This window comes from Elephantulus edwardii, unplaced genomic scaffold (assembly GCF_000299155.1).
Source record: "Elephantulus edwardii isolate Elephantulus edwardi_28Jun2011 unplaced genomic scaffold, EleEdw1.0 scaffold00004, whole genome shotgun sequence".
In the NCBI taxonomy this organism is placed as follows: domain Eukaryota; kingdom Metazoa; phylum Chordata; class Mammalia; order Macroscelidea; family Macroscelididae; genus Elephantulus; species Elephantulus edwardii.
Genome location: NW_006399754.1, coordinates 11,673,793 through 11,695,837, shown reverse-complemented (window position 1 = coordinate 11,695,837; position 22,045 = coordinate 11,673,793). Strand labels below are relative to the sequence as shown.

Below are 22,045 nucleotides of genomic sequence, written 5' to 3'. Positions count from 1 at the left end.
TTTCTCTCAACTATTGGCATGTGGGCAAAGGAATTCTTTGTTAAGTGAGGCCGCCCTGTGCACTGGAGAATGTTTAGCACTATCTCTGGGTTCCACACACAGGGTGCCAGGCACAACCTCCTTTCCTCATTCCCCACAGGTATCAGCAATCCAAACTATTACCAAACATTACCACCTGTGCCAGTGCCGGCCAGATGAGAGTAAACTGTACCCTGCTGAGAACCAAAGCTTTGAGAACTACTGAAATGAGGTCAAAACTCAAACTGGCGGTCGCTCAGTTGGAACCAAATCATAACTGACCCTCCTGCGAATTTCACACAGGTCAAGACTGCCCATGTCCTCCCTCAGAGCCGCCGGGGCATTGGGACCACTAAAGAGGCGGTACTGTTGGGTTGGCGGTGCACCAACACTCCTTCCACGTCACCAGAGCTCCCGCAAGTCAGCAGGTGAGCCTTTCAATTTGTCCACAGTTGTGTTAGCTCTCATTCCTTTGGGTCTTTTTATTTTTCATGTAAAACTTAAAATCAATTTCTACAAGAATTCGAGGTGAAATTTTAACTGAGAGTGTTCTGGATCTATAATAGGGAAAATTGATCTGATAACAGTATTAAGTCTTCCAGGCCATTTAGTTAAGTCTTTGGGTTTTTAAATTTTATTATTATTGTGTGTGTGTGTGTGTGTGTGTGTGTGTACCATCAAATCAGATCTGACTGGTACAGGAGGAAACTGTCCCTTCTTATCCAGCAGAGCATCTGATGGATTTGAACAGTGCACCTCTGGGATTGCAGTGCAGTTTCTTGCCACTAGGCCACCAGAGCTCCCTAAGTCTTTGGTTTTTTAAATACATCTATTTACTAATTATATTACTTTTGAGGGAAAGTTTACAAATCATACCAATTTTTTAATACACTCCTAAGTCCTCGAAGTCCTTCACCACTATTTCAGCACTCAGATATATACTGATTTTTATGTAAATATATCACATTTTTTTGATGCCCAGAACACTTGCGAAACCTATACTTGCATCAGGAGGCAGGTCGACAGAACAGAGTGAAGAAACCCTGCATGGTTCAAAACTGGGAAAGGTGTGCATTAAGGATGTGTCCTATCTCCATATGTTTTCCATCTACATGTGGAACAGTATCCCGGAGGCTGGGCTCTATGAGGAGAAGTGTGGCATCAGGATTGGAGGTAGACTCATCAACAGTCTGCGTCATGCAGATGATACAACCCTGCTCGCTGAAGCTGAGGAGGACGTAAGGCGTTCTGCTGATATGACAAATGACAGTGATTAGCTTTCCAAGGTTGAACGCACCAAGAACTCCCAGGTTAAGTCTTCCTTGGTCACACACACTGTATTTTTCTTTTTCAATATCGCTTGATTCAGTTGTCTGATATTTAAGGAATCTTATAGTTAATTTTTAACAGGTCTATATCCTCCATATTGTAAATGATGGGCAGGACCCACGATTAATTCATTACAGGTCCAAAACTTATGGTCACAGACCTGAAAAGAATTTTTTTTTACAGCAGTAAGCATGCAATTTCCCAGAGAATACTGCCTAACTGGCTTTCAAAAACCACCTCTTAAGCAAGGCCATTTAACTCTTAGAACACACACATCATAACCCTGTCATTTGTGTGTGTGAACTCTGTACTAATAAAAAGATACAGCAATTTTCTCATCTTTTTTGAAGGTACCATTAAGCGAAAACACTGAAGACAAATGCAGCAACCACAATAACAGGTAAGAAGTAATTAGAAAAGGTTCCAGTGCCATCTCTTATTTTTGTGCACTTGTGTGATGAAGCTGTCATCTTAGTTTCTATTTATTAGTCACTTTGACTTCTCAACACTCCCTGCACCTGAAAATGAGATCTAATTCCAACAGCGGCCAGTGACAACCCTTGGACACAATGCTACAGAAGGCATGCTGGTAAACCTCCGCACACACAATCTAAGTGGCCTACACACCCCAAGAATGCTTAAAAAACAAACAGGAAACCCCAAAACAAAAACAATTCCATTCCCCTGACGTTTTAGTAAGCTGTTATGAACCGTAAAGTCAGAACCAACCTATAGCTGACCCTCCAGCAGGTTTTCAGAGGCAGTTACTCACAAGGTACATCACCTATCCTTCTCCCACAGAGCAGCTGGTGGCTTGAACCACGTACCTTCGGGATTGCAGTGTAGCGTCTTGTCACTAGGCCACCGGAGCGCCCTTCTAGAAAGTACACATTTTCTGATATTCTCTCACTCTGTGCCATTGAGGCGGAAGTGCTGACCCTTCCGGAGGCTTCTGGAGGCTGTCTACCCTGTGTGAGCAGACTGTCCGGATTCCTCCCCCGAGATGCTAGAGGCTTCAAGCTGCCTGAGAGGCACTGCCGTGGGGACAGCGGTTCAAGTCCTCCCCAGCTCTTTAGGACGTCTGACTAGTCTTAAGAGGACACGGAGCATCTGATTGAAGGACGGCACACGGGGGGGGGGGGTCCACATGAGAACGCATACACGTGTCTGTGGCTGTACAGGGCATTTTTAAAAATGCACTTAAATGCCATTTGCTCCATTTTGGAACTGACTGATTTAACCTACCTGATCTATGAAGTGAGGTTCTGTACCTACCATCTGAGACTACCTGTAAATGTACAACAGCATTCTATGAGCACTATGGACACGGGGACAACAGCATATTACGACGGCAGAATTCAAGGCTGTCATTTGTTAAGACACAGTTGAGGATCACCGGCGTCATACTAATCACTGAGATGCTTGTTAAAATACAGATTACTGGGGCCCACACCCCCCAAATGAATCTGGGGCTGGGGGTGAGGGTAGGTAGCACGAGTGGGTAGGTAGGAATTGGAGACTCTGTTTCTAACAGGAATCCAAGGAATTTCTAAGAACACTAAAATACGAGGGTTGTGCACTGGGTGAACCTTTTAAGGCAGGTACCTCACTTCCTCCTCCTCAAGTTGGTGAACACAGAGCTAGTTTACAGAATGAAGAAACACACATTACTATAGAAATGTCTAGATGCCAAAGAACTTGGCAAACTTTCGGTTCTGACTGTTAAGGGACTAAGGTTTAGGTGCTTCCCCTGAAGGTGAAGGAAACCTGAGAAGCTGCAGTTTGCTGGAGACCAAGCACGTCTTGCTCACCGTTTGCGCTCTAGACCTAGCTCCACACTTAATTCCGTAATGTTCTGCAAAACTAAGCAGAGTGATACTTTCTAGCAGGGGGGCAGAAAAGGCAGTAGTAGTAAGAGTAATACTTTCTAGTAATAGGCAGAAAACATAGACAAGTGCTCAGTGTTAAAACCACACACGCAAAAAAAAAAACAACAAAAAAAACCACACACGCTCAAACTTGGCAACAAAACTGTAAATTGGAACTGGGTGTTCCTCATCTGGTAGCCTAGCGGTAATGAGCTGTACTGTCAGCTCAAAGGCACATGGTTCGAATCCACCAGCTGCTCCAAGGGAGAAAGATGGGCAGCCTTCTCCTGCGTGATTTACTGTCTCTGAAAACCTGCTGGAGGGTCAGCTATGGGCTGGTTCTGACTCACCACTACACAACAACACTGTCTAATTGAAAGCAGCAGTGAGGGAAGTCTGCTCTTCAGAGTTGAGAAGGATGGAATTGCTGCCAATAAAAACTCCTCTCAGGCCTGTCGTTGGAAGTGTGAATTTTTAAAGTCTCCTAAAGTTTCATAGTGGCTGCCCATGGTGGACAGAATTTGGTGGAGCTTCTAATTTTAAGACAGGTTTGAAAGCAGGAGTGACATCTACTTCCTAAACCACATGCCTCTGGAAACTCTATGAACTTGGAGAAACGGTAGTTAGGTAGAGACCTCAGGTCTTTTGTTTATAGAGTCATTATGAGTCGTGCGTGACTCGAAGGCAATCAACAAAGCTCCAGTGGATTAGCGGTAAGGAGTTGCACTCCCAACCTGAATTCATCCGGTTGGAATCCTGAAATCACACAGTTTGAATCCACCAGCTGTTTTGCAGGTGAAAGATGGGCAATCTCCTCCTGTGCAATTAAACTGTCTCTGAAAACCCTCTGGAGGGTCAGCAATGGGTCTACTGCGACGTGGCAGTACACAACAACAACAAGAACAAAGGAAGTCCAGGGCAGCATCAAAAGCATTTAATTAGATCTAGGACAGAGCAGGGTTTAGGGCTGTTGTACACAGGGTTGCTATGAGTTGCAAACGACTCGACGGCATGTAACAACAACACCACCACCAGATTACTAGGCAATGATTTTAAGTAAGTGATAGGCTATGCTCTTCAGTCCATCAGCTTTTCCTCAATTTTTGTTTCCCATAATGAAATATCTATTTCATGGAAAAGAAAACACAACTCTGGTAGGCAAAGTAAAGCCTGTACACAGCCGTTTCCACTTCCCTCCTTCCAGAACGTGTGCCCTTCCTGCCTCTCCCGTCAGTCTCATCTCACCGTGTGTGGCTTGTTCAGGGCCTTCCAGCCCCGCTCTATCATATCCTAATTATCACAGGTCCGTGTGTACCATGGACCTTGGTAATCATTGACCAGCTTTATGGCTTCAAGGACAGGTTGGCAGATCCATATGCTGAAAATAAGTGATAAAAATGAGCTCTGTCACATGTGAGGTATGACTCAGAGCGAGTGCCATTCAAAAATGTTCCCAGCATATTTCGTCCTTGAATCATAGGCAAAAGTCATTGGGTTGGAGTGATTATTTCAGCTTATGACTGAATCAGAGGAGCCAACGCAAGCTTCCGTTTATCAGTCCTGCAGGTAGATTACGGAAAACAGTTTACAGGCAATCACTGGATTACGAATGAGAGCCATTCCTGTATGTGTCTTTAGTTTGTAGGTAAATTGGGATAGATGCATACAGTTGTTATGTAGCTTTCCTTTAGTGCAAGGAAAGGCTTAGCGAGTCTTTTTATTGATTTAAACGCTGCGTGCGAAGCACATGAAGGTGACTGAGATGAATCAGTTGAGAACAGGGGCTGAGTCAATCATTTCACATGTGGGCAAGCATGTGTTGTTTGTAATCTGGACGTTTATAACTCATTTGCTTTTGCATGCATTCTTGTTATTCTTTCTCTTATCAACTTCCAAATAAACTGATACACTCTGGAAATTGGACTTGGCACACAAGTGATTTCCAGAAAGGGACTGTATATCTGGGCTTTCAGGGAGAAACCCTGTCAAAATTCATCTTGGAAGAAGGGAGGAGCTCAAAACTTTGTTCCTACAGCAACAGCTTCCACACTTTAGAGAGTAACTAACAGGGACTTTGAACCAGTTTCAAATGGTTCAGTAATGGCCCTCATACACAAAGTTCATGTAGATTCTGTGTAACGTAGCAACTCTGGTATTTTGTTCCCAGTAGGAAACAAACAGATGTGTCTTGCTCAGAGATGGCAGGGACAACGCTGCTTTAAATGTGTCCAAATGTCCTGCCACAGTCCTTCCTCCTCCAAGTTTCGGAAGGCTGATACAGGAGGTTGGATTATTGGCAGGAACACAGACAGCAACACGTATTCCAAGAAGTTTGGTCAGCCATCGTCTTTGTGTCCTATATGGTCAAAGTACCACAGGTGAAAGAGTTGGCTGAGATGTAACGCATCCATGGTCCTCGTTTATGAAAGCAATCACTGAGCTATTTTGAACGAGTTTGAAGCTCTGTCCAAAACCACAAAACTACTCTCTGTCAAGGCATTTCAAGGTGGAGCTATGGTTGAACTGTTAATGCCATATTATGGTCACCATGCTACCCTGTACCCAACACCTAAAACATTTAGGACATTTTATCTATTATTGTTGTTGTTATGTGCCATCGAGTCATTTGCGACTCATAACGACCCTATGTTCAAGAGCCCTAAACGCTGTTCTATCCTGTGCCAACCTCGCTGTCTCAAACACACTCATTCCCACCGCTCCACTCACAGAATCGATCCATCTCATCAAAGTTCTTCCTCTCCTGCGCCGTCCCTCCACTCTCCCAAACATGATGTCCCTCTCCAAGGACCAGTCCCTCCTTGCGACATGCCCAAAGTATGTCAGTTCAGAATCCTTGACTCCAGGGAACATTCTGGCTTCACCCTCTCCAGGACAAACCTGTTTGTTCTCCTAGCAGTCCATGGTATATTCAACACTCTATAGTTAAATTTATTTCAACCTTCAAACATGAAGTATCTTGGGCCTGCCTGGTACTTGGGAGACATTCACTAGATTATTGGATTCCTTCTTTCTCATGTTTATCTTTTAATTTAGATAGTCATTTTAATAGTCATTAGAAAGTCATCTGATAGTCATTATCACAAGTGTCAAACTTTCTGGTTTTAGGGTTCCATTATAGTCTTCAGAATTACTGAAAATTCCAAAGAACTTCTGTTGATACAGGTTAGAATTTTCAATATATACCATATTAAAAATTGATATGAAAAATATTAATGAAAAGTAACAAAAACCTAACACCTATTAAAAAGTAACATTTTAATAAAAACATCCTATCATTTTTAAAAATAAAAAAAAAATCAAAGAATGGCACTGCATTATACACGGCTAAATAGAACATAGATAGTCTTGTTTCTGCATTCAATCTGATATTGCTGTTTTCCTCAAACTCACTGACATCTCATTGGAACTGACGCACAGCAGACCTTCCAAGGCTGTAAATGGATGGGAAGAGGTCTCCATACTTCCTGAAGAGCGGCTGGGGAATTCGAATCACTAGAGAGGCATGGCCTTGGGTTAGCAGAGCAAGCCCCTAGGGACTTCGCCACCAGAGTGCCCTGTATTATTTTAGTTGATGCATAAACAGAAACTCCATCCTCACAGATACTCAGCTAAAAACAAACTATAGTAGCATAGGAGTAAGGAGCTGCTCTGCTAACCCAAAGGCACATGGTTCGAACCCACCAGCTGTTCCATGGGAGAAAGATGGGTGATTTCCTTCTGTGTGATTTAGTGGCTCTAAAACTTGCTGGAGGATCAGCTCTGAGTAGGTTCTGACTCAATGGTCAACAACAGTCATTGCTAGGCAATCTCAACTCGTCTTACCAACCTCATGTGTGCAGAGCAGGGTTTTCAGGGCTACAACCTTGTAGAAACAGATTTCCGAGACAGCAGGGCACATCTTCTCAGACACATCCAATCATGTGCCTGGATTCAAACTGCTGGCCTTTTGTAGTTATCTCCTTGTGTCACCCAGAGACTCCTAGTTGACACAGGGAAGCCCTTGCCAACACAAAGCCCTACACAAAGGGTTCTGGTGACTCCAGCCAGGCTTCGGTGGTCTTGGGAGATGTCTAGGAGCTGGAGACACTAGCTTATAATCAGATTCAAACATGACTAGAGAAATTGCCAGAAAGAACAAGATAGTTTTTAGTCACTATTGTACCTTTTATTAGAAATACTGCAGTACCCAGCCTTACTTCACCACTCACTGACCCCTTTAACATTCTCTGAGAAGAGGAGGAATTCCTTGGGAGGGAGAAGAGCATTGGGTTTTGTTCTTTCTGTTATTTGAAGAATGGGTGGTCCAAACATTTTGTATGCAACTACCAAGTGAAGGTGGACAGTCCTAACCCAGCCAGTAGTGTCATGGAAGCAAGGGCTGGGGACCTGCTCTGTGAAGCATCAGCCAGCAAAATCCTACAAAGCACAGCTCGACCCTATGCTACTTCAGGGAAGAGCTCTTCAGTGAAGATATGAGGTGCAATCAACTTGAGGGGAACATGGTTGCTGTTTCATTTTACTCCTCGCTTTCAGAAGACTAAGTGCCATGCGTTAACGCTAACAGATGCATCAACTTCACAAACATAAATGATAATGTCTATGGAGTTGACGCCGAGTAAAGGTGGAGTGCGCAGATGGCAGCGGCAGGGAGCAAAGCTCTGGTCTGATGGGCGGAGGGCAAGCTGAGGCTCTGACATCTGAGTGTGGACTGGGACCACGCACGCCGGAGCACTCACCTCGTTGAAGTGGACATCCTGCATCCCGACATCTTCCATCATGGACGCCTCCTCATCTATGTTTGGGGTGATCACCCTGAAGGCGGTACATCCTTGTCTAAACATGCCTAGGATTTGGGAGATGGAGAGAGCAGGAGAGAGCCGGTGCGATTCATCAGAAAGTGGGTGAACCATCTGGGTGCTTCCTGCCCTAGACGCTTCTGTGTTTAATAAAGTAATCAGCTGTGAGAGGCTATGTCTCAGGCTAGCATCCAAAATGGGTGGCCGGGCCTCTCTGTGCTTTTCTTCATCCCTCCCCCCTTCATATTGGACCCTCCTCTTCCTCAGCCTGTCTCTTCTTTATATCCACCTGTAACACAAACCTTTCAGACTCTACATAAACTGAGAAATGAGTATGATGACACCACGTTAGTAATGACATGATGAGGAAGTAGAATCTGATGTGATGAGAGGAACAATGCTCAGATAACAAGAAAAATCAGAAGCCAAAGTCAAGCAAAGAGAAATGCATGGTCCTACGCAACCGCTTCCTTCAAGCTCATCAGCCCCGCTCCAGCTGGGAGGCACCCCCACAATTCAGGTTAGAAAATTCCTCTCCTCCTCAAGGGGTTGTCAGTCCAACAGAGACAGGGCTCAAAGACTCAGCCACAGACCAAGAAGCTGCTGCAGGCGGATCCCTGGTCAGCCCCGAGAGAAAGGGCAACCGTTGGTTGGTGCATATAGATAATGCACTCAGCAGCCAATCAGAAGGTGGGCATTTCCAGCCCACGCAGAGGCTCCTCAGAAGACAGGCCTGCATCTACTTACAACAGAAATCAGCCACGGAAATGTGCGTGGAGCAGAGTTCATGGCAACTGACAGAGGCCAGGAGCAGGAATACTCCCGTGGGCTACTCTGTCTGATTTTCTAAGGGAGGAGCTGGGGGCCAGGGGGTGGTGTGAGAGGCTGGAGTTGGCACAAACGTCTGAGGTCAGAGTCTTTAAACAGTGATGGGGCCATTTGGGGGCATTTACTCATTTTACAGTTACTCTGGTGGCTTACAGGTAAAGAACTGTGCTGCCAACCCGAAGGTAGGCAGTTCTAATCCACCAGCTGTTTTGTGGAGAGGAGGGGCAATCTCCTCCCATGTGGCTTGCAGCCTCTGTAATCTCATTGGAGGGTCAGCTATGAGTTGGTTCCGACCCAACAGCACATAACAACAACAAGAGGAGTTCTGACTCAGATGGACAACGTGAACTCTGCAAAAAAGGAGTAAAATGGCCAGTTTCTTTTTATGCGGTGGTGGTTCTAAGGTGCCGTCAAGTCCACTATGAGCCACAGCTGCCCAACGAACAACAGTTCTGAACCCTGACCTATGAGAATAAAACAACACAAGCAAAACTTGAACTGAGATCGCGTGTATTTTGAGAAAGAGGAACAATAGAAGAATATCTTTAAATCAAGTTTTGAAAACATAGATGGTTTTATTCCTGTGCTATTTAAGTCCAGGTTGGTCACGGATTCATGAATTACCTAACATCTGTCTCTCTGCTACCGCCCTGGCTGTAAGGTGTCTAAACTACCCAGCCAGGTTCAGTCATGACTGATGATGCAGCATCAGAATAGACTCATGATTTCAAGAGGTGAGCGAACCAGAATGTTAACTGGAAAGGGGGAAATTACAGGTGGAAGCCATGCTAGAAACTTAAATTTCTTCTTCAGAAAACAAGAGAGCCTGGCTTAAAAATGGTGGCTGACTGTACTGCTTTGAAACTGTGACACTTTTCACGGTACTGGTGAGAATCTAATCTTCCTAAATCACAGCCCCGAAAGGGCTCCCCTTTGCCTCTTCTGAGTCTCATTCGGGCGTTTTGACCTGCGCTTTTAATTCCCTTTCCCCTTATCCTTCTGCATCACCAAATGTCAAATTTTTGGGTCTGTTTCTAGTTTGAACTGGTTTGAGCCAGAAGAGCCCTCCTTCTGTTATAAGGAAACAGACAATTTCTTGAGGAGAAGTATTAATTTCAAAATTTGATGATATACGGAAAAGAAAAAAGATAAAAAAAGCCAGCCACCCAGGGTTTAGATTACCAGGTAAGAGAGACCTTCCTTTCACTGCCTCTCACAGGGACTGACTGACAACGACCTGCAGAGCCTAGGGAGTGGGAGGAGGGGCAGGAAAGTGAAGTCTGTCCATGCAAGGTTGAGACAGAGGACCCCCGCAGCACAGAGCGACATGTGAAGATAGCAGTGTGGCCCTGGGGACGGGCTGACCCTCAGGCTCACCTCCCCGGGTCCTCCTCTGGCAGGTGAAGTGGGGTGGCTCCCGGCGGAGGGCTATGTCTGCTTCTAAACATGAGGAAATGTATTACCTGACGAGTGGTCTCGACAGGAAACAGCATGATATTAATTGAGCACAGAGCCCTCTTTATTTTCTTTCTCTTTTGGGCTCCGACATGAGAACCTAGACCCCCTTAACCTTCTATTCCAAATAACCAGCCTCAGCAGAAATACACATTTCTTGCTCGGGGCCTTGATGACTTCCCAGCATGTATTACTTTTTAACTATCTTCATCAGAGCCAATCTCGTGCTGTCCTCCAGCACATATCTCAGGCTACCAGCTCTGCCATGGACATGAGCACCTGACATTGAATCAAGAGTCCCGTGATCTGAGAACAAATGTGGAATGTGCAAATAGCCCGTGGAATAGCAGCCACCCCTGCCTCCCCATCCACCTGCCAGGCCACCTTCTCACACAACAACGACAATCGGGCTGCGCTCCAGAAAGACTGACTGATAATCTCTCACTGTGACTGTCTTGATTTACAAGCAGCTCCATGGGGAATTATCTTAGGTAAAAACCAGGTCTTTTCAGCCCCAGACTGGTCCATCACGGCCACCTGGATGCAAAGCTCATTAAGTAGTTTCTGCAGAATGGAGTCATCAGTAAGAGGGTATGGGAAGTGTCACCACATCTCTTACTTTTCTTTTCAATACTGGCAGAGAGCTCTGGTGGCTCAGCAGTAAGGAATTGTGCTGCCAACCCAAAGGCATGTGGTTCAAATCCACCAGGTACTCCTTGGGAGAAAGATGAGCAATCTCCTCTTGTGTGATTTACTGCCCCTGAAAACTCACTTGAGGGTCAGCTATTTTTTTCTGACTTGACAGCATATAACAAGTAACATTGATGTTAAGCACCGTCATGTCAGGGAATAAAACAAGGACAACAGTCCCTTCACAGACGAATATATCCTCCAATTCCAAATCCCCCCGCGTGGCTTTCTGACAGGCTCGCCCTGCCTGGTCTTTGCCACTTCATACAGTTTCATATTCACGCCACAAAACATAGGAAGCAGTTCTTACCTTTTCTCGTGAGATATTCTGCCACCAGCGCTGTCACATGGACATAGCACATCGCTGCCTAGAATAAAGGATGAATGCCTTTGAGTCATTAGTAACAAACAGCATAGGGAATGCCCATCAAAGCCAAACATCTAAGGAATACATGTACTTCTCCAGGGAGCTCTGTGGCGCAGTGCATAGCGAGCTCCTCTGCTTATCCAGACACCAACCCACTCTGGCAGAGTTCAAATCTACTAACAGCAAAAAGGTAATTTCCTCCCAGGCGATTTCCGGCCTCAGAAGGCCAATGGAGTTTGGGAGCCAGGAGCTGGTTCCAACTTGACAGCAATGACTTGCTTTGCTTAATTTTCAGGGCATCAGTGTATAAAAAAAAAAAAAGAATACATAGTATTTTCTGAGCTTTGGAAGGGCAAGTCATAAAGTAAAATTGCTTTATGTCTATGGAGGCTAACATTTTACCACTAGTTGGTTGGAAATAATAGCTGAAATCAGAAATAACAGAAAAAAGGCACTACTGTAGTGACTTGTCCTTGACATTGAGTGGTCCTATGTAAAGGTGAAATGATTCCTACAAACTGGAATTTTACCATAAATGTGGAATTGAGACGAATATTAGGCAGTAAAATATCTAAGACTCATTTATATTTTAATTCTTCTGAAATTCTACTAAATTTTAACATGAAAGACAAAAATGTTCCTTTTTATTAAAACATCTAAGGCTTCCAATATATTTTTTCTTTAAAAAGAGAACCACCTAAAAATGGTATGCTTATTTCTAGATTTTGAGAGATTCAAATTGTTAGGTATTATATGTGCGTTAACTCAATTTAAAGAAAAATAAGATCAAGTTGTAACTTTCCCCCCTAAATTTAAGAATTCCAAATGGTAAAATCTAATTAAATCTGTATTTATTTATTTTAATCTTGAATTATCTCATGAACTGAGGTTCTCCTTGGTGTCATGACCATCTTATGTTGTTGTTACGTGCTGGTGAGTTGACTGCGACGCACAGCGACCTTATGCACAACAGTTCTGAATCTGGCTCAATTCTGAGCCAATCTCACTGCCTCTGACTCATCTAACCCATTATTCCAGTTACTGTGTCTTTAAAACATCAACCCATCTCATCCGGGGTTTTCCTCTCCTGTGCTGTCCCTTGACCCTTCCAAGCATGATGTCCTTCTCCAAAGACTGGTCCCTCCTGGCTACAGGCCCAAAGTACATGAGACAGAGTCTTAAAATCCTAGCCTCCAAGGAGCAGCTCAATGCTCACATTATAGAACTCTGTATTATATAGTTAAAAGTTGTTCAATTTCAGTCTCAAAGAGTGGCTAAGGCCTCAGTGGTTCTTCCAGCCTCTATCAGGCAGGTTAGCTTGGCTGTGTTTCTAATTAGCCTGGTTGTGTTTATAATTTTGAGTTTTGTTACACTTTTATCCCCTACTCTGTGCAGGCCCATGTACTGTGACCCTTTTTAATAAAGGTCAGTCAGCAGTGGTGGCTGGGCACCATCTGGTTATTCTGGTCTCAGAGTTGAAATCTAATTTAATCTTAAATCCGAGTTTTGTCTCAAATACCTTAAAACGACACATTTCTTTTTTTTTTTTTAATTATTATTTTGTGTGCGTGTACCGTCAAATCAGATCTGACTGGTACAGGAGGATATTGCGCCTCCTTCTCCGGCAGAGCATCTGGTGGATTCGAACCGTGTTCCTCTGGGATTGCAGTGCAGCTTCTTGCCACTAGGCCACCAGAGCTCCCCTAAAACGACACATTTCTTAAAATAACAACATGTTAAAAAGATTTTTTTTTTACCAAGTGCCATAACGTTACAAAAATTAAAACAGCTTTTGTAGCAACCCCTGCTGTAAGGTTCTAATGCACGAGTCTGAGGTTCTTGTCACTGGGTCTGCCACCCAGTCAGAGTCTAATCTGGAGTCTCCCCCTGAAGGAGCCAACACTCACATGGGCCGTGACTGCTCTACATACCTGTGTGTAAGTAAATATATAAGAAATACAGCAGAGGGATGTGGATGTGCAGGGGGAGGGGGTTAATCATTGGCTTGTACAATTTGATGGGTGCGTAGGGCTGAGGGAAATTGAAAGTTGTTAGAATTTGTATTTGAGTTTTGTAAATAAACTAGGAGGAAAAAAAAAGACAAACAGAAATATATTGTTCCTGTTCTAAAAAAAAAAAAAAAAAGTCCAGCACCAAGATTTGTGACTAACGTGTCCGGAGAAACATCTGTCCAACCCGTAGAGGCGGACTGCCCAGCTTACTTTTTTTCCTCCCTCCCCAGTGCACATCAAGTTAGGTGCAAAGCAGGCACTCAAATTTGTGAGCTACTGATTAGGTACACAAACTGTGGACAGATTGCTGAAGCTAAAATTATCTTCTCTTATCCTTTATTTTTAGAGTGAAACCCTGGGGTTTGGGTTAATTTTTGCATTTATTTTGAGTCTTGGGCTATGCAAAGAGGAATGCAGGTAGTACAGGGGTTAAGTGCTTGGGTGCTAATTGGAAGGTCAGCAGGTCCAACCCACCAGATACCCTGAGGAAAAAAGCTATTGCAATCTGCTTCTGTAAAGATTTTAGCCTTTGAAACCCCAACAGACAGTTCTATGCTGCCTTCAAAGGGCGCTCTGGGTCGGAATCAGTGGCAGTGAGTTTGAGATTTGGAGGCATAAAAAGATTAAGAAAAATATTGACAAAATGAGTCTGAATGGTTCCATAAAAAAGAAATTTGTTTTTGTCATCTTTCACTCAAATCACAGTAAAAGGGGGGAAAAATTCCAATAGAAAAAAAAAATTACTACTTCTAGTTGTTGTTATGTGCAGTTGAGTCACCTGCAACTTCTAGTGACCCTATGTACAACAGCCTAAACCCTGCTCTGTCCTGTGCCAATTTTATTGTCTCTGACACTCCTACCCGTGTTATCCCACTCACTAAATCAATCCATCTCATCGAGGGTCTTTCTCTCCTGCACTGTTCCTCCACCCTCCCAAGCATGATGTCCCTTTCCAAGGACAGGTCCCTTCTTACATGTCCAAAGTATGTTAGACGGAGCCTCAGAATCCTTGCCTCCAAGGAGCAGCTTGGTTTAACCCTCTCTAGGATGAACTTGCTCTCCTAGCTGTCTAGTATATTATTCATTTTATCTATGGCTGATGTACAGGTTCATGTTAAATTTAAGGTCACAATGAATTAATACATTGAACCCTTTGAGTAAAAAAAAAATCATTTTTTTTTACGATTTAAAACACAATTTCCCTAATGATAGCAGTTTAGGAGTACACTTGTTTTAGTAGTAGTAGTATTTTACACTCCCTATGATGTAAGCCTGAGAAAAGCCCTGAAAAAACCAGAATCTACTTTACAGCTCATTGTTTTCCTGCATTTCCCATTCTACAAATGACGACACTGAGGTAGAGAGGTTAAGTAACTTGCTTAATGTCAAATAGCTAATATGTGTTAAACCCAGGGTTCAGAGTCCGTCCCTAGAAACCACACACTCGTCTCCTGCGCCACCCAGCTATGTGTGTCTGTGTGTGCACCCACAGGCGGGCAGGGCTACCTCTGAGAGGTCTCCGTTTTTGACGTGGATCCTGGCCATGCTGTCGAGCCACGTCTTCCTGAGCTCGGGGGTGCTGGCGTAGGACTTGGCCAGGCTGTACTGGAGGTCCACCAGCATCTCCGGGTCGTTCTCGTGCTCCTTCATCTGGGCAGTGGCCATCAGGACTGTGCGTATCCTTTTGGTCAAATCCTTCACGTCTGAGGAGAAGCTGGTATGCTGCAAGGGTGGAGGGAGGACACGTGTCTGCCAACTGCTTTGTGCATCCGGGTGCTGGGAGGAGAAACTCCATGGGACCACACCACCTACCTTGATGAGCCTGTCACTGTTGGCACAGTTGTTGATGATGGACAGAGACTGCTGGAACCTGGTCCCCCCAATTCCAACAACGTCTGCGATCAGCTGACTGACAGAGATAATGACCTGGGGGACACAAACAGGGGTGGATCAATGAACACGCAAAAGGACTTCCTGGGCATGTTTTCAGCTGGGGCAGCTCCAGGCCCAGGGAGAGGCTGGTGGCTCAGGGGTTAAAGGACTGCACTGTCAACCCCAAGGCAGGCAGTTAGAAGCCGCTGGCTGCCCCAAGCGAGAAGCTTGGCAAGCTCCTTCCATGTGATTTGCTGCTCTCCTCAACTCATCCTCAAATTTGTTCTTAAGCAGGAATTGGCAGGACATGGAGACAAGTTAGAAACAAGGTGTGAAGGGAAAACAGCCCTCTCTTCAGCCAAACTCCCTGGCCAAGCCTCAACTGTCTCTGAGTCAGAACCAACTTGCAGCTGACGCTCCATTGGATTTCTGAGATTAGAAACTGCACACTGTCCATCTTTCTCTGTAGGCACCACTGGGGGCTTCCAACCACCAGGGACGCTGCCTTTGGGTTAGCTGTGTGACTGCCCGTGGGCTACCCCGCCAGAGCTCCCTAGTTAAACCTAAATCCAAGGTGATCAAGTCAACTGTGACTTACAGTGAGCCCCTGAAGGGTTGCCAAGGCTGACAATCTTTATGGGAGGAGAATGTTCATTTCTTCCCTGAAGGAGATTCAAACTGCTGGCTTTTTGGTTAATAGTACAACACATAAGGCACCATGCTGCTGAGCTGAGCTCCTAGGGACTGGCTGTTGTTGTTACATGTCACTGAGTAAGGGAGGACTCACAGCCACCCTATGAATAACAGAGCTGAACCCTGTCTGTCCTGTTCTCTGCCATTCTCATCCTCTGTGACCCACTTGCCCCATTGCTGTGGTCACTCCATCTCATTCAGGGTCTTCTTCTCTTTCGCTGATAACCCTTTCCAACGAGTAGCCCCTAACATGCCCAAAGTAAGTGAGAAGAAGTTTCACCATCTGTGCCTCGAAGGAGCACACTGGCTGCATCTTGTCCAAGAAGTATCTGTTCAAACGTGTAAAGAACTAAAGTTGGAGAATAAAAAGGGAAGAACTTGCTTGACATTTCTCAACCTGAAAGAACTGAAAAGCAAATTCAAGACTCTGGTTGCAATTCTGAAAGATGCTATGAACAAAATCTTAAATGCTCCAAGAAGCATCAGAAGAGGGAATACTCAGAGACAAATTTGGATGAGCTAAGTGGCTTGACAGAGCGCCACATTTCCAGCAGCACCGTAGCCGAAAGAGCCAGGCAGTTCCTCCTCCAATCATTTTTATATCCAAGGCTCACGTGCTACCTGGATGCAGTATCAGTATGTTGTTGTTAGATGTTGCTAAGTCAAGTACGACCTACAACAACGCTATGGACAAAAGATCTGAACTCTGCTCTATTCTGCACCATCTTCACACCTCCTGACACAACTGAGCTCACTGTGGCAGTCACTGTGTCAATCCACCTGGTCGAGGGTCTTCCTCTCCTTTGCTGACCTTCCACCCTTCCCAGCATCATGCCCCTCTCCAAGGAATAGCCCCTCCTAGCAACACGCCTGAAGTATGTGAGGCAAAGCCTCATCGTTCTTGCCTCCAAACAGCACTCCAGCTGCACCCTCTCCAAGACAGATATGCCCACCTGTCTTAACTCAGGAAATGGTGTTGTTGTTGTTTGGTGCTGTTGAGTTGTAGATGACTCGCAGCAACCCTATGAATGAAAGACCTGAGCACTGCTCATAAAATCTCCGGAGACAAACCATTTCGGAAATGAATGCCACTCCTGCTTCCAAGCTTGTTTTAATTGGGGAGCTCCACCAAACACTGTCCACCATGGGTGACCATTCTCGCATTTGACACATCAGTGTCACAGTGTTTAGCATCACATCAACCAGGAGTTACGTCTGTACAGCAATGCACAGACCAGTGCTGCACCACTTAGAAGAATGTTTGAAAAAAAAAACCCAATGTGAACCAGCCCTGTGTGCTGCAGATTAAAATCACCCACGCTGGGCTTGGTAGCATAACTTTCTGTCCACTAGGGCAAGGGAGCTCTCTCTATATTATACTGCGGAGGTAGAGGGGGAGTTTATTCTAAAGCCTGCTTCCAGCTGCTTTCCATGTGTTAGCAGTGTGAGTACAGCCTCTGATTGGAAGGCTATGACGTCATGGAGGTATTACCCTTCATTATCAGTGCCCAACAAGGAAGGCTGACTGGGTGGGCCTCGAGCAGATCAATCTCCACCTCCACCACTCACCTGTAAGTGCGTCCGCACAAAGGACTTCTTCCCGGTGTAGTCGAAGTTGTTCCTCATGAGGAAGTAGAGCAGCTGCGAGGCCTCGGTTCTGATGGAGCTCAGCTTGGAGTTGCAGCACTTGAGGACCTCATAGCAGAGGGCTGCGCACATGTCTGCTCTCCCTTCATAAAATGTGGACGGAAACTGGACGGCAGGAGAGAGGGCAGACAAACCAAGGAAGGGTGAGTGCTCGACATCCCCTCTACCCACGGGGGACAGAGACTGAAAACGTACGCCGTGCTCGGGTATGGCGACTCTCGAAGAAAGTACGTACCTTATAAATTAATGACCTTAAGGCAGTGAAGACGTTCTTCAGAGCTGTTTCAGATTGATGTTTTTGAAGAAAACACAGGTACACGTCAAATACTTTCTTCATGAGAGGATTATGCCCATGATCGGCCAGGAGCTGGTTCTTCAAACACACAGCAACAACTTTATTAGTGTGATAACCAGATACTTCTAACAGGCACTATGTCATTTTCACGTTCAAAGGGTAAATATATCATGCATAAAGACAACTTTAACTTTAAGCCATCTCTGCCATGAATCTTCTGTTGTTACATGCCATCAATTTGCTTGTGATTCATAGCAACACTATGCACAACAGTCCTGAACTCTGCTCTATCTTGAGCCAACGCCACAGCTCAAAATTTAATACATCCACCAGTAAATGTGTACTTTAAGAGATTTTTTTCCCTGTTATTGAGGGACTAATTTTTAAACTTCCTGGAAAATTTTAATATAGTTTTAAGTGTAACTGTCCTCAGAACTGATAAAACTTCTATTTCTTACTGCACGAAAGAAACTGATAGAGAAGTGACGTTTGCCACAACTTAATTCCAGTAAACTATGTATTAGCTACTTAAAAGATGTAGGAAAATATTGGAACTAATTACAAGAAAGAGTAGCCTAAGTGTGGGCTGCTTTCGTCTTTCAGGGTTCTAAGGCACTGGACTCATCTATGACTAGCCAGGTGGTGTGGTTTGGTGATCAACAGGTTTTAATGCACGAAGTTGCACAGGTTACAAAAATGACTCTCATTGTTATTTGGCAAATGGAAACATGGCCATGCACCGCGACACTGAGATTAGCAGTTGAGCGAAAGCACAGCACGTTACCTGACACATATTTGACCTAGATCAGTACATAGCAGCTGGTGACGTTTGAACATTTCATGAATTGTGTTTTATAGGAAAATACACCCCAAGAGGATAAAGAAATGATTCCCATCATTTGTCAAGACCTCCTCACTAGAGTAGTAAGCCACACTAATTAAACACTCTGTATGCCTGGCTGGAAAATTTGCATTAATGAGTGAATACACAGAGTTTAGAGAGGATGTGGTACAGCCAAGAACCAGCAGAAAGCCTTCATTTCTGCATGTCATGGTATGTTGAAGGTACTACCTTCAAAGGCAGACAAGTTTGTTTTTTAAAAGAAGTCTGTGCTTGGTAAACAGCAACGCAATGCATTTGCACAAAAATGGAAATACGTTAACAGCACACCGAAGGTATATATTTTTGACATTTTGTAATTTGACCAACTGAGTAAAGAAGATGTAAGCTTACGTTCAAATAATATTATAAAGAGCAAATTGTAGTTGGAATAACAGTTTCAAAGAGTTATCGTTTTGTCAGAGAAAATTTTTTACTCAAGGAAAATAAGTTATGTTAAGGCCAATGTATTCACAGCTGGTGGAACATGTGGAATTTGGTGCAGAGTATTGAATTTCATAATGAGAAAGTGGAGTGATTTGATGCAAAGAAATGGAACTTTAATAAATGAGTATGATATAATTCTCAAATATACACAACTGTTCACCAAATGAAAAAGAGGAGAAGTAAGGTAGTTTCTAATGTTTTAGGAACAACTTAGGAGTTTTGTTGCCTGCTAACACAATCTTCCCCAGAAGCAATATATTGGAAAATACAGCTTTTCACATTTTCCTAAATATGGATTTAGGTTAGGAAGGGAGTCTGTGGGTGATAGACTCTACCACTACACTTAGCTGCTTATTAAAAGGCTGGAAGTTCAAGTTCACCCACAGATACCTTGAGAGGAAAACCTGGGGACTGATTTCCACACCACCAGACGCTGGAAATCATACAGAGTACTGTTCTCCACCCACACACCTGGGGTAGAGGCGGGGTCACTGTGAGATGCCAGACTGCCAGTGGAATGAGTCCTGGCTCCTAGGTTCTTACTCCGTGAGCCAAATTTCCCCTCCTTTCCCTTTCTCTGGTCTGCCCAGTCTCAGAAGTTCGTCCTCCTGATCCCAAAACCTGCTAGCAAGAAAGTAATTACAACTCACTCACACTAAGTTGTAAATACTCTTATTTAAAGAAGACCCTTCCAAGTGGACCATTCACCTTGGACACATTCTATTTTACCTGCTGCCTTCCTATATTTGCAATTTTCTTCTCTGGGTCAATTAAAAAGATAGCATAAACCACATCTTTTTTTTAAAAAAGAAACACATTTGAACATTGAGTCAGGAGTAACACACTGGCACTGAGCTGAATGTGACTCCTGGTGCCCGGCAGCACAGGGGAGACCTGCTCAGACTTCTCCAGGAGGAAACCTAACAGGGGGGCTCTTCACAGGCTCACAGGCAAGTGCTTCCTCCCCTCCCCCTTCAGTGGGTTCAAAGGTCAACCAAGCATTTTAACAACTGTATCACCAGGGCTCTTTCCAGCTGAGCCCATGGGGAGAGGGTGGCACTAAAAATAAATAACCACAGATGAGACTATAGTGTATTTATTTCATGCCCCCCCCCAGTCTTATTGAGTGTAGAAAACTTTCAATCAGAAAGTAGAATGAGATGTTGCAATAGAACAAAAAGCATGGTTTATTTCTGGTGATAATGTGGGGAAAGGGTTATAAATAATTCCCGAGGAATTAAATGTGCCATGGAGCTTCGACTGTTTAAATAGTCCCTTAAAGGGTTTAATCTAGAAACTGGTTCTCTGGGGCAATGAACCTTCCACCTAAAAGAAAAACAAATTTAAACCTTGAGTGCTAAAGTGAGGTATTTGGAACCATGCTATTTAAAACAGCTAAGTCTTCAGGCAAATGGTATTTATTTCTACACACACTATTGTATGAGAGGGAGCTCTGGGCCTAGTGGGTAAGGAGTTGCACTGTCAACCCAAAGAAGCATGGTTCGAATCCCCCCGGTTGCTCCGCATGAGAAGGATGGGTAGTCTCCTCCTGTGCAATTTACTGCCTCTCGAAAGTCACGGGACGAAAAAAAAAAAAAAAAAAAAAAGAAAGTCACGGGACGGTCAGGTATATGTTGGTTCTGCATGATGGCAATGAGTCGAGTTGACTATGTGAAAAGGATCTCAAGGGTAGTCTGTCGTAAGTTGTGTAGCTAATCAAAAGGTTGCCTCTGCTCAGTCCAAATCCACCCGCTGCTCCTCCGGACGAAGATGGACAGTCCCCTCCTGTAACGATTTACAGCCTCGCAACCTCCCTTAACTCCATTTTAAAGTCTTGACATGAGTCTGCTACACATTTTGGATTTTAAAAAGCTGCCTTCCAAATGGCAATTCTTTCAGTGCGAGCTGGACTGGGTTATATGCCCCAAGGATAACATTCTTTTTTCCTGATGTCTGGCTACAGCATATCTTTATTTCCAAAAGAGATAAAAGCCTTTTTTCATTATAGTCTAACAGATGCAAGATTAGATAGCTTGAGCCTAGGTTCTCCTACACAGCATTAATGAAATCTTTCCAGAAACAGGTATGATTCAGGAACAGGTTATCAGAATGTCTGTTCCTGTTAGAAATACAGCGACCACCCTCTAATGAGCTGATCAGTATGCATCTCTGTCCGATTATTTAATGCCACTTAAACAAGCTTGGAAGCAGGAGTGGCATCCACTTCCGAAACAGCTTGCCTCTGGAAACCCTATGAACTTGGAGAAACGATAAAAATTATATAAGCGTTCAGGTCTTTCCTTCATACGGTTGCTATGAGTCACTTATGACGCAACGGCACTTAACAATGTGCTAGGGAACTATCACTGCCTAATTTTTACTTCAAGATCAACATTCTTGAAGGTTTTTCAGCGAATTCTGTGTTTTATTTGCCAATTAATGTAGCCCTATCTTTAGTCTCAGGTGGCTTGATAGTAAGGAATTGCGCTGGTAAGGCAAAGGTAGAGAGTTTGAATCCACCAGCTCCTTCGCAGGAAAAAAAAGGCAATCTCCTCCCATAGGACGTACAGCTTCTGAAAACCCCCTTGGGGGTCAGCTATGATGGTTCCTCACCATCCCCGATTATCCACACTCCTCACCATCCCCGATTATCCACAGGTTCCTCACCATTCCCGATTATCCACACAGGCTCCTCACTATCCCCGATTATCCACACTCCTCACCATCCCCGATTATCCACACTCCTCACCATCCCCGATTATCCACGCTCCTCACCATCCCCGATTATCCACACTCCTCACCATCCCCGATTATCCACACTCCTCAC

General features: G+C 44.4%; 1 protein-coding gene across 3 annotated transcripts in view; it reads right to left on the bottom strand.

Annotated features, from left to right (window-relative positions):
• Window positions 1-22,045, bottom strand: part of DOCK9 (dedicator of cytokinesis 9) — a 407,183-nt gene that overhangs the window by 20,376 nt on the left and 364,762 nt on the right. For all 3 annotated transcript variants that reach the window (XM_006879560.1, XM_006879558.1, XM_006879559.1), the window contains exons 40-45: window positions 17,832-17,969; window positions 17,519-17,701; window positions 15,197-15,310; window positions 14,891-15,106; window positions 11,316-11,373; window positions 7,973-8,079 (exon numbers count right to left, since the gene is read on the bottom strand). In XM_006879560.1, coding sequence (XP_006879622.1) covers window positions 7,973-8,079; window positions 11,316-11,373; window positions 14,891-15,106; window positions 15,197-15,310; window positions 17,519-17,701; window positions 17,832-17,969 — 816 coding nt within the window. The remainder of the gene's footprint in view (window positions 1-7,972; window positions 8,080-11,315; window positions 11,374-14,890; window positions 15,107-15,196; window positions 15,311-17,518; window positions 17,702-17,831; window positions 17,970-22,045) is intronic.